The 12449-nt window shown below is 31.8% G+C and overlaps 1 protein-coding gene across 1 annotated transcript in view; it reads right to left on the minus strand.

Annotated features, from left to right (window-relative positions):
• The window catches only part of LOC147071446 (B-cell receptor CD22-like), a 939709-nt gene that overhangs the window by 129533 nt on the left and 797727 nt on the right, over positions 1-12449 (minus strand). The window contains exons 11-12 of the mRNA XM_085948586.1: positions 4822-4983; positions 2949-3080 (exon numbers count right to left, since the gene is read on the minus strand). Coding sequence (XP_085804712.1) covers positions 2949-3080; positions 4822-4983 — 294 coding nt within the window. The remainder of the gene's footprint in view (positions 1-2948; positions 3081-4821; positions 4984-12449) is intronic.

Genomic DNA, 12449 nt, shown 5'->3' on the forward strand with positions numbered 1-12449 from the left:
GTATGCAAAACTATGACCATAATACGAATGTTTATAGTTAAATGATTGCGAAAAGATTCTATCTCTATTCTTCAATTTACATAAATTGATACAGTTTACATTGTAGGCATTGTGGAGATAACAAATTTCAATTGTCTTTATTTTATTTCCTGATCTTTATTGCGGGTCACAATAATTTTAAAGAGTTTATTCCCTTCACGTCGCGTCCATTGTAATGCTGTAGTGATCCACAAAAGCTTCCTATCCGACCATCTAACAGGAAGTCGTAAAGTATAGAATGGTCTATTCCAGGGATATTCTATTCGCGTGAAACCTTTCGAAAAATATTATTATGAAACTAAATTATAGTTATAATCTCCTTCGGTTCACATAACAATATAACTTTTTATTTATTTTTAAATAGTATTTTTGTATAAATGTATAAATACAAAGATGAATGAATACACGAATTAAAATAGGAACTATGTGCCAAATATTAAAAAAAAAATACCACAAAAACAGTTTCAAATAAATTCAAAAATTGATTATATTATTTTTATTGAATTTGAATACATTTCTCATGATATTAAATAATTACAATATGATTATTGTCTAATTATTACATAAAATAACTTTAAGCATTAATGGCAATTTGAGAAAATCACTATGTCATTTTGTACTGTTAGATACCTAAAACCTGGACTAAGTGCAACTTCAATTTCTCTGTGGAAGGACTATGAGCTGTTATTTTAAGCACTAAACTCAACAATTTCCATACAACTGACATGTAATTTGGCACTTGACGCCAATTAATTTTAACAAAACGTATAGCACATATTTTAATGCATTACCGATGGTAATTTTTTTTTAGGAATAGGTATTTGTTTTTTTTAATGTTTTGATAAAATTGAATTTGAAATATTCGAATATATTAAGAATAATACAATTCATTTATAATTTGAAATTTACTTAGAAACAATATATAAATCACATCAACACGGACCAGGATAGAAGCATATGGTAAAACATAAGGTGGTTCCAGAGAGAAAAATCCTTGAATAAATCTAGGACCAAATAGGTCTTGGGCATTTATAATACTTATACCAGGATAACATATACAAAAACTCAATATCAAAGTGAAAATATGTCTAAGAATAGGCCAAAGATGTCTTAAAAAAATTAGTAATAATAGTTATTCTTATTTCAATGTAACTAGATTTCGTTTATGAGGACATAACAAGGAATGTATTTTTACAACAAAAAATAACTTACTTGAAATTAGCAGGTGGAAGTAGGTACCACCTGTCAAAATTCTTGCTAGATGCGCTCAATAATTCTATTTAGCTAACCATAATACAATGCATGATAGGGATCCAAAGTGGGTGTTCTATTTATGCGATCGCGCAACAAAGACGCATGCGTGCATCACAGAGAACAGTTTATTTGTTACAGTCAGACAAATATATTATAATGTTATGAAATTTATATGAGAGATGCAAAAATTTTCCATTTGATCAAATATGTATTGACAGATTTTCCTAAAATGTACGTTAAACAAAGCCCTTTTCTAAACAATTGATTCTCTATTAATAATAATTCTTTCAGTGATTTTGTTATAAAAAGTATGTACACAAGTATACCAATGGTATATGAAAAGCTAATTTTCAAAGAAATCCCCAAGAGATTCTTCGCCAACGCATTGGTGACCCCTGAGAAAGGTTATATTCTACGACAATTGAAGGACTTCCTCTTCGGCGATCTTATTTGAGACCGTTAACCTTTTCAAATGATTTATATTAATGACACTCTGACGTCACAGACACGCTTACTAATAAACACGAATCTTTTATTAATCTCTTTTCAATTCCTACCTGGCGTCTTATATTTTGTAGCGAAAAATATATTGTGTCTAAAAAGGCAGGTACCCCAGTCTCAAGTCTCAACGTATATACATTTTAATATTTAGATTTTTATTTTTATGTTGGTATATTTGAGGGGTTGATGACACGGAATTAAAGTTAAAAAATAAAATTTGAATGGGCGATTATAAAATCTACAAGATTCAACTGTCCATATTATGAAAAAAGACTCCCTTTCTTGTGGCTGTACATATACGACTCTTAGATATTATTTCATAATGCAACTCAGTTTACTAGTAAATTAGTATTAAACCAGAGGTAGATTGGAAAATCGGTTACATATTATATTATAATATTTTTCGAACAACTTTTTACGTTTTAATAATAACATTATATATTTATATTCTAATGGATTTAAAGGGGGTTTTTACAAACAATTCAACTATTATCGTAGTAGATTTTTGGGTTTCCACCGTGTGTCCTTCTTTACTCGACGTTTCGAGCTTGTTGCAGAGGCCATAATCAAGAGATGATATGTTTTATGATGAAAATATAGTATAGGTATATGCATGTAAACATTGCTCTAAGAACGTTTGCTCTTAGCTAATCGTATTCCTTTTGACATTCTTAGAGCAATTTTTACTTTCATATACCTACACTACATTGTCATCATAAAACATATTATCTCTTGATAATGGCCTCTGCAACGAGCCCGAAACGTTGAGTAAAGAAGGAAGAAGGACATCCAAAAATCTACTACGATAAAAAACAACCGTGAAAGCTTCAAACATTATACTTCACTATTCATAATTCATTTGTTATATTTTTATTGTGATCCTTGATTTAATAGGTAGATGATAAAGTTTTTACCTACTTTATTGTATTAATTTGTTATATCCTTAACTTAAAGTTTACTGTACTCGTTGTCAGTTTTTGCATTTTGGTGAGTGCACATAGTGCCCGAAGATGCCGAAAGGTGAAACCCGGGTCGCAAAAAAGACTCAAACGGAATAGTACAAAACTTAATCCATTAGAATTTAAATTTAAAATTTATCGATAGTATTTATATTATATATTTTTGTTTGAGATATATATTTTTATCGTACATACCTGCTGGTACCAACTGATACAGGCATGGTTCTGCCTGTCGTCCTATGGCATTGCTTCCTCTACAAGAGAGTGTCCCATAGTCTCTGGCATTAGCTGGTGTATACCGCAATACGCTGGCCCCTTTTGAGGTTCCTGAAATAAAACATTATTGTCGTAACTCAACATTGAAAAAAAAACGGTAAAATAATAAATAATGGATGGAAAAGTTTTTGTAAACCTTATTACTTCGTACATGCTATCACTAGATGGATAGCTCACACAAGAACGTGCGAAGAAAATCTATACTAATTTAAAAATTGGGGTGTTTGCTCGTTTGTTTGCTTATAATTAAAAAACTGATAGTCCAGTATTAAGAAAACTGCGCAAGTTTTTAGATTACATTACTGCTGCCAATTTGGTTTACTTTTAGAATATCTTCATCTTGTTTCTCGATCTTTAAAAGAAACTTCTCGAAATTATGATATTCAACAAACTGTGATGAGGGGCGCGCTTTAGGAATAGTAATATTACAAATGGGTCTATTTATTCTATTATTATTGTGTAAATTTGCCTCATATTTCTGTCAGTATTTCACGTGGGCAATAATGAAATACATTGTCATATGATTCTAAAGTAGGTATAATAATTAAATAATATTCCAATAATATACCACCATCTTGGTATTTTATGGGCTTCCAACTGCAAAATATATAGATTAGATTCTAAACTGGCAATACATCAATTATTAATCAAAAGATAACTGTAAAAATATTATTGGCGGCCAAATATAATAAATTTGGCCGCCATCTTGTTTTACCTGTCATTGCGCTTTTAAATCTGCACAGAAAATCTATGCATATATCAGGCTTTAATTTTTAGATCATGTAAAAATGTGTCATTTAGGTCAATAAGCAAGACTTGCAATTCAGTATACAGAATATGCTAATTCGATTACAATTCTTGTTGCTTTAGAATTGAAGCACATACATACGAACGTTTAATTAATATGCTATTGATTTGAAAAATTTGTATTTTATTAATATTCGGAATACTCAATAAAATGTCATATCCACATCATATTATGTTAAGCTAACACTGAATTGTTTATAAAGAGTTCCCATCGATTTATCTATAATAACAATCATACTTATTGATTGAATGAGTAGTTCAACAGTTTTTTGAATACTTAGTTTATTTATAATATGGTTATTTAGTACACACTACAGAAATATGAAAAATATAATGCTATTATTTTCTCTTCTGATGGTATTTTACTAAGAAGATAATATTTTGATTGGTATGTGATAGTTAGTTTTGATATGCTTATATCGAACATGTAGACAAACTTGCACATCAAGACTTCTACGTCACAGCACTGCGTGCGTTAACACTATCGTTACATGATCTTTGCGCGCTGATACTATTACAGCACGTGTGCTCTTTGCGTGTTGACTTGTCATAGCAGATACTCTATCTCTGGCACTATGGAAAGCTTTCTTTTCTGTTTCTCCTCACAATATTTCTACATTCGAAATAATGCTCTTTGTATGCTTCCACAAAGGTTTAGTCATTTTAATGTTAATAAAATTCCACGCGTTTCCAAATATACACTGAATTAAAGGGACGACTTTTTCCAGAAACGACCGTGGTGAGGTAGAAGACTCGATATGAAAGTCGCACTGTTGCAGTATTGTGCAACATACGAATATCTTGCCATTTGCTGCGGACCATATAATTAATATTTAATTACCACATTTAAAAAAACATGCTAATTATATCTAATGGCCACCTGATGGGCAACGCACCAGTTTGCGTTGGACGCAGCAAATTGCAGCTATTGGAGTTTATGCTGCATGTAATAATTGTACCATACATCCGCTAAAAGGTTACTCACCGTATCTTGCAGGCGGAACATCGAAGCTCTCCCCGCTGTTATTGAACTGCCATACGAAGGTGACGTCACCAGGATCTGCCTCCACTGAACACCTAACGGGAACCGTCTCGTCCAGCGCGGCGCCCACTACTGAAACCTCCATGTATGAGCACACCGGAGCATCTGATAACAAAAAGAAAAAAATATTATTAAAAACAAATTCATCATAATGTTTAAAAACCATGTCGATATATAAAAATAAATCTGTGTGCGTACTTATGTACGCGCGTTAGAAGATATACTTCTTTGGCGTAACAAAACAAACACAAAACATGTGATAAACTAGATTCTTTCACTGGCTCTTAATTAATTATCTTGTTAAATTACATACTCAAGAAAAAGGACCGCTTATTGGAACGCCGTTGGTTTATTTCTATACACTTATTACTAAATTATATAATGGTTTTTCGTTGTTTTTATTTTTAAAGTACCAACTACTGTCAATCTGACTTTAATCGTTTGTTAACGTAAGGAATTGCAAATGGCCGGCAATAATAAATTCGCTGCCTAGGCAACGGAACAATTCTTAACTATACTATTATACTGTATAATCGTGAAGATTGCAGTATCATACTGTGGCATAAAGGTAGTGCGTTCGGCTGATAACCAAACAATCGGTTGTTCGAATCCAATCGAGTCCGTTTTTTGGTGTGAAAAAATAACTTATGTGTTACATGTCACACGCCAAAAATAAACTCTGATCTGATTTTCCAAACACGTCAAAAGAAGTATAACTTCAAAAACAATGGGTTGTGATGGTATATTACACAGTAGGACGAGGTCCAATTACTAATTACAATACTACTTAGGATTACACATAAACTAGCGCTACAGATCATTCAGGTCCATGGCCGACTGCACAAACATTTTCCAGCAGGACTATTCTAAATTATTGTTAAGATGGTAACACGTCTCTGTTATTTTTATTGCTCCAAAATAACACGGATATCACTCGGAGAAATTTTATTTAAGACTATTCTAACATATCACTTAACTTAAAATTTAATGTCATATTCAGGCAGTTAATTATCCCAGGAAGTTAACTGTCAGGTGTGATATTTGTTAAAACAGTCACCCATGTGTATACATACTGTATACAGCTCGGAATAATTGAATCTGAAAAAGGTACGCAGTGAGTTGTAGCAAATTTAATTGAAATGTCTAATTAATCGTTTAAAAGTGTGTATGCTTATGCTCTATCTATCATTGGCGAAGGGTGGACGTAGGCTGATAAGATCTGACATAAATAGTGCACACTACACTTTGTCAGTCATACGTATATGTTTTCATTGAACGAAGGCTACAATATGGAAATAGTTTTAGTTAGTTTTTTTTTTAATTAATCAATTAAACCATGTCATAATTATTAATAATAGTTAAAAAAATACTTGTCCTTGTATAAAATATCTAAAATAACGCCATTAAATAATACTTAGTTTTAGACATTTTTTGATAAAATAATATTTTTTATCTCTTATGGTTTGTTTCAGGCAGAGATTAATGAATTAAAAAAAAAACTAACCAACACCATTTGTTTTTTTAATTCAATGAAAACAAAATACGTATGGCTGACATAGTTTAGTGTGCACTATTTATGCCGTTTCATAACAGCCTACCTCCACCCTTCGCCATTGTAGTATCTATATAAATGAGGGTTTTTTTAACGTCTTTGTTAGTAGGTACGAGTATGTAAGTAAAGAAAAATATACGAAAAAGTGAATTTAATATTAAAATATTATTAAAGTTTTCTTGTGGTATGCTAAATCCCTTTTCACTTTCACACAGAAAACGATGGAGAGCGTAGAGAATTTTGAAGTAAGATCCTCCTTTTCAGCTGCCAAAAAAAACTCGGGGCCATAAAATAAATCCTATTGCACATTAAAAATGTGAAAATGACATCCCTAGCCGAATAAGTGTTTCCATTTTGACAAAACACACTGTAAATGGTGTAGAATTTCTTATGATATAGCTAACAATTCATCTTTATTTTTCACTTTAAACATTCTTAAAGATATAGTAATATAATTTATGTCACTATGATTACATTCTTTTATGGCTATATATATAAAAAAAATATATGTTCTATAATAAACAATTCACAACATTTATAATATATCATCCCGCAGAGCCATTAGTTAAAATTAGTCGCAATTAAGTATGACTCCTTTAGCATAGTGGTCTATGTGCGTGAGCGCGATACCCGAGGAACGCAGGTTGGTTATAGTATATTTTATCAGAAGTGTTTTCAAAATTATGTATGTTCAATAATTAGACTGTTACATTCTTAAATCTTGTGAATTGTTCGTTGAATAAAAAAAATAGTTAATTAAAAGTTATTAGCAAGTATTCAAGTAAGTTACAAAAAAAAATCTTGGAGTGATCCGTGACGTCGGTTAGTAATTAAAGTAATACCTAATAATCGCCAATAGTAGCTCAATTTGGAAAGCGCTTCAGTGAGTATTTAAAATGCCAATAGTTAAAATTAGTCGCAATTAAGTATGACTCCTTTAGCATAGTGGTATATGTGCGTGGGCGTGATACCCGAGAGATGCAGGTTCGATTCCTGCGGGGTGTCTTACAAAAGATTTTTTAGGTTATAATATATTGTCTCAGAAGTGTTTTGAAAATTATGTATGTTCAATAATTAGAATGTCACATTCTTAAATCTTGTGAATTATTCGTTGAATGAAAAAAAATGGTTAATTATACATCATTGTCTTATTATAATCTTCGTAATGAAGAGATTCAGATCTTAGCTATTAATAGACAAGATTCCGGGTAAACAACTTGACTGTGAAATCAATCGTTCTATATCAGTTTGAAACCTGGAGTTTAACGGAGAAACAAATGAAGGCTATCCGAGTATTCGAAAAAAAAAAATTCTCCGAATAATATTTGAATAATAAAGGTAGCGCATTTGTATGAATGCTGAGCTTTGCAAGTAATTTAAGCTTAATATTGTAGTCAATATCTTGAGGGTGAGTCGATTTAGATAAGCCGCTCACATTGTTAGATGCTAAGGATCTAGAGCTCTCTATAAAGTTTATGAAGGAACATTTGTAGGCACTCAGTACATGGCCCGTGGGTGGATAACATCAAGAGGGACATAAAGGCTGAGTATGACCGACTGGAAAGAGAGAGAGAGAGAGAGAGAGCTCGGGATAGAGAACCTGGAAAACGGTTGTGCAGTCAGTCATGGACCTGAATGGTCTGAAGTAAGAAATTAAGTAAGGTCGTGGTAAGGTTACCTCCACCCGATCTCGTAATAATTTTTGTACTCCTTTAGTAGTTAGTAAAAGGTCAATTTAATATAAAAAAAAGCTTTTAGATTTAATTTCAAAGTAATATTGCTAGTCGTCTTCTTCTCGTATCAACCTCTATCGTCAATCACCATCATGCCGGTATCTGCTTTATTATCATCGGCTACTTGGAATAATTCAGTATAACTCCATTCGTACTGATGACGAAGGTCTGCGGCGTCTTCCTTTGCTTCGGATTTGAATCAGAAAAAAAAGTAAATTCTCCTCTCATAACGAGTTTGAGATATTTTACCACGTTTTTCTTAGCTTATATTCTTGTTTGTCCGGTGGTTGTTTATCCAGTAGAAACATTGCAATCGATTTTTAACGAACTTCTTGACTAGCTAGACATTTTGAAACTTTTTTAGAATATATCAAAAAACGATGCCAATGCATTTTTTAAATACTTTTAGCCATCTTTAAGGAGAATTGAATTCATTTTCAGTTAATTCTGTTTTGTACGAAAAATTTATTTCGGAAGAAATCCGTAATCCAATCCACTATAATGGTTGATAAGGGGGTGGTCCTAGCAACTAAATTATTAATATATACGTGCGTTACTATGGAAATCAAAATTACATTTCAGTATTCTATATTCTATCTTTGTTGCAAAATAGCAAAAAAATGATTTGTTGACAATTGCCTTATTTGTCCTAAATTATTAATACATAGAATTGTCAAGTTTATATGATTCAACAGAAAATTTAGAAACGTGGTATATAAAAAGTTCTTTTTATCTTGTAATTATTTTGATGTTGATTCTATGAAAACCATCTCCGTCTTATGTCATTCGTTTAATTATTTTTTTATAACATTTATTTATTTAAGAAAACAAAACATTGTGGACATAACAAATCTAAATTCAAAACGTTCACAACATGAGATTCACATTATAAAGAAAATAATATTAATAATACTAATGATAAAAAAAACATAATATGTAGGTAAAATTTTATACAGAAAAATCACCGAAAATGTCTACGTCTTTGGGGAGCGCATTGACTAGTCTTGCACCTCTCGATAATGGTGCCAATTATCAATTATCACCCTGTCAGTCTAATATTTTTTGAGAATACGCCTGTATAATATGATACTCCCTGACTTAGCGTCCAAGGATTGGGAGGTCATAACAGCGAATTATATGCAGTTTGAGGTCTCGATTGCTAAAGAGGCCTCACAGTTTGAGAGAGGCTCTAGACACTTACTATCTCAATTATTCTTGTTACCATTTACTGAAGCTGATCGAATTTCTTATTGACCTATGTCCTCAAATATACCTGTTATTCTTGATAGCATTGAACTGTGTCCTAGGAGCATCAGTTGTTTACTCTCTCAAGGCGCAGAATTGAATTAATCTGCCATTGGTAATGTCAATTAAGAGGGCAGTAACCGTATTCAACTAAATCGCCTTGGATAGTGATATACCTACTTTGTTTTATGAAGTGTGAAGATGTTGTTTTATGAATACTTAAAATGTGTACCATGTATTTTGTACGATGTTTCTGTTTACTCTATTCGTAAAAATAACGTTAATACTGTTTTTATTACCCCCACCCACTGCCGACTCAAGTAGAAAGCCGATACATTTATTCACAACGACTGGTCCTACTTTTTCCGCCCATCCCGTTGTTGTATATGGATGACTTGTCATTGTTCTATAGATAGAGTGCTCATAATAAAGCGTCTGCCGTGTTCACACAGGGAATGGTTTGGTTTGGATAGATGAGTTACATGATAAATAATACCATTAACACACCTTCTACAAATGTAATGCATAGATCAATGCTACATTTCTTTTTTTGGAAATCGGTATTACCACCAGTTTTTGTGTGAATGACTAGTCTGATTTTGACAGCTGATGAATAACAGGAATGTATATTATTTATAAATAATACTGATAGTTAATATATTTGATTTAAGAATTTTTTATAATTCATTTGGAAACGAGAAAGGGCCAATCAATATGTCAAGCAATCTGGGATCTGATTTTGACAGCAGAACAGTGGACCACTCGATGCTTGTGCAAAAAGATATGCTTCGGCTTTATTAATCTAAAGATGGCGCTGCCCCACCCCATTATTATGTTGTGAAAGTTTTGAATTTATAATTTGTATTATATTATGTAAAATAAATACTTTGAAATTTAATTTGAATATTGTTATAGTAGTTTTTGATCTATAACAATCGTACAATGTAAGATAAACAAATAGTATATATTTTTTTAAATTAGTGTATGTATTAAAATTGTAGTTTATATATGTGCGAATGTATGAAAAATATTCTCGAGAAATAAGAAAGTCCAAGTTCTCGAGAACGACGTCTAATTGATTGTTCTGTATTTTCATCCACAGTTTGATTCTTTTCTTCTTTTTCTTTCAACCATGGCCGATCCTAATAAAATCATAATATATAGGCCTCCATATAGTGGAGGTTTGTATTAACAGATTTTGTTTTTACGAGAAATGGATGTCAGCCACTTGCTCAACCTATTATGTCCATACTCATACACATATTGAAAAACAATATGTGTACTTGCCAGACCTAGGATTCGAACCTACGACGCTAAAGGCCGACGCTTAAACCACGCGGCTATCGTGGGAGTACAATTTGATTCATAACATCAATATTTTCAGCAGTAAGTTTACATTTTTTACGGTTTGGATTCTTAACATCATAAACATTATAATTTGACTAAAATTTACCAATTAAATTACGAATCGTAAGGTCTGTAGGTCGATTATTTTGACGCTGTACAACTGTGTATCTTTTTATGACGATTTATCAAACAATACTGAACACAAATTTAAATTTTGGAGGGAATCAGAAAAAAATTACTGCTATAACGTTTAAAAATATCTATATTACTAATTTGATAAGCCTTTGTATTATAATATTGTATGTGCGGTCTACGAAATTTTGTTTTCAGTTAATGTAGCTAAGAGAAGCCAAAGGTTGGACACCTATGATAATATAAGTAGTAATATATGTAGTTATAATATGAATAACATGATAATGGTATAGACAAAAGTTAGGCAGATGCCTGATAGACAAAGTTACCAGGATATAACGGTCCCTGAAATATAACCTAATAGTATTCAGAGGATCTCCCTGTATATATTCAATATTGTGTGTAAAGGCAGTCGGGTGTCTATGTATTCGGATTAGGAAGTGATGAAATGAGGCAATTTATTTTTTGAATCCGACATGCTTTATCCATTATTCCCCAATTCCCATCGTAGTTTCGTCTATCTCCCTTATCATTGCGGATATAACTTCAGCGAAGTCTGAGCAGAAATATATTACTACCTAAATAATAATAAACATTTTATTACAGAGGTGTCTTTACAGACAGGCGTGAGGAACGGACGTTGTTAATAATAAAATTAGAATATTATACACGCTTATTGATGCGTTCGTGCACATATTATAATACATGTCAAGTTTTAATATAAATCACAAGATTTAGAAAAAGAGCTTTTAAAAACATTTTTATCTGTCTTCTTTTTTATGTATCCTAAGCACGCTTAATTGCATGACATTTCCTTGCAAATTGAGGTAGGTAGTTGTCACCATCGTTTTATGTCAGTTAATTTTTTGAAAAGATAAAATTATATTATATTGACGTAGTCGGTATGAAATAAAATATTTTTGTGATATTTTTAAAGTAGCAAAGTAGTCAGAGGTTTTAAAATAAGATTTTTTAAGCGAAATCATCAATTATTTATTATTATTATTTAACACATACCTATACAATTTTAAATTGAACCATTATTTTCAAAATATATGATTTTTTCTTGGAAGTAGGCATACAACATTTTATAGAGAGAAAGCTACTTTTAACATTTTGTTTATCGTATTCGATCCTAAAGGTCAAATGGGATTCCATAGAGTGGAAGTTGCATTAACAGATTTTTATTTTACGAAAAGTGGATGTTAGCTAGATGCTAAACCTTTTTTTTGTTTAGAATTATTGATAACCGTGTCCTTGCCTTTTTCGTACAAACTGATTGTCAGTAATCAATCAAAAATACCCAGGCTTTGAGAAAAACAAATAAATATTGTGTCCTCACCAGGTATCGAACCCAGAACTCTCAGGTGAAAGGACAGCGCATTACGCACTGCACCAAAAGAGCCGCCCTGCTAAACCTATTAGATCCAAAATATGGAACACACAAATTGAAACACAACATGTCAATTCTCTGGATCCAAATACCAATTCAAAAACAATATGTAAACTTACCATAACGGGGATTCGAACCCAGGACCCACTACATTATAAACCGACCCGGA

The sequence above is a fragment of the Rhyacophila brunnea genome, unplaced genomic scaffold, assembly GCF_057557595.1.
Source record: "Rhyacophila brunnea isolate RB1 unplaced genomic scaffold, BYU_Rbru_1.0 scaffold_20, whole genome shotgun sequence".
Classification (NCBI taxonomy): Eukaryota; Metazoa; Arthropoda; class Insecta; order Trichoptera; family Rhyacophilidae; genus Rhyacophila; species Rhyacophila brunnea.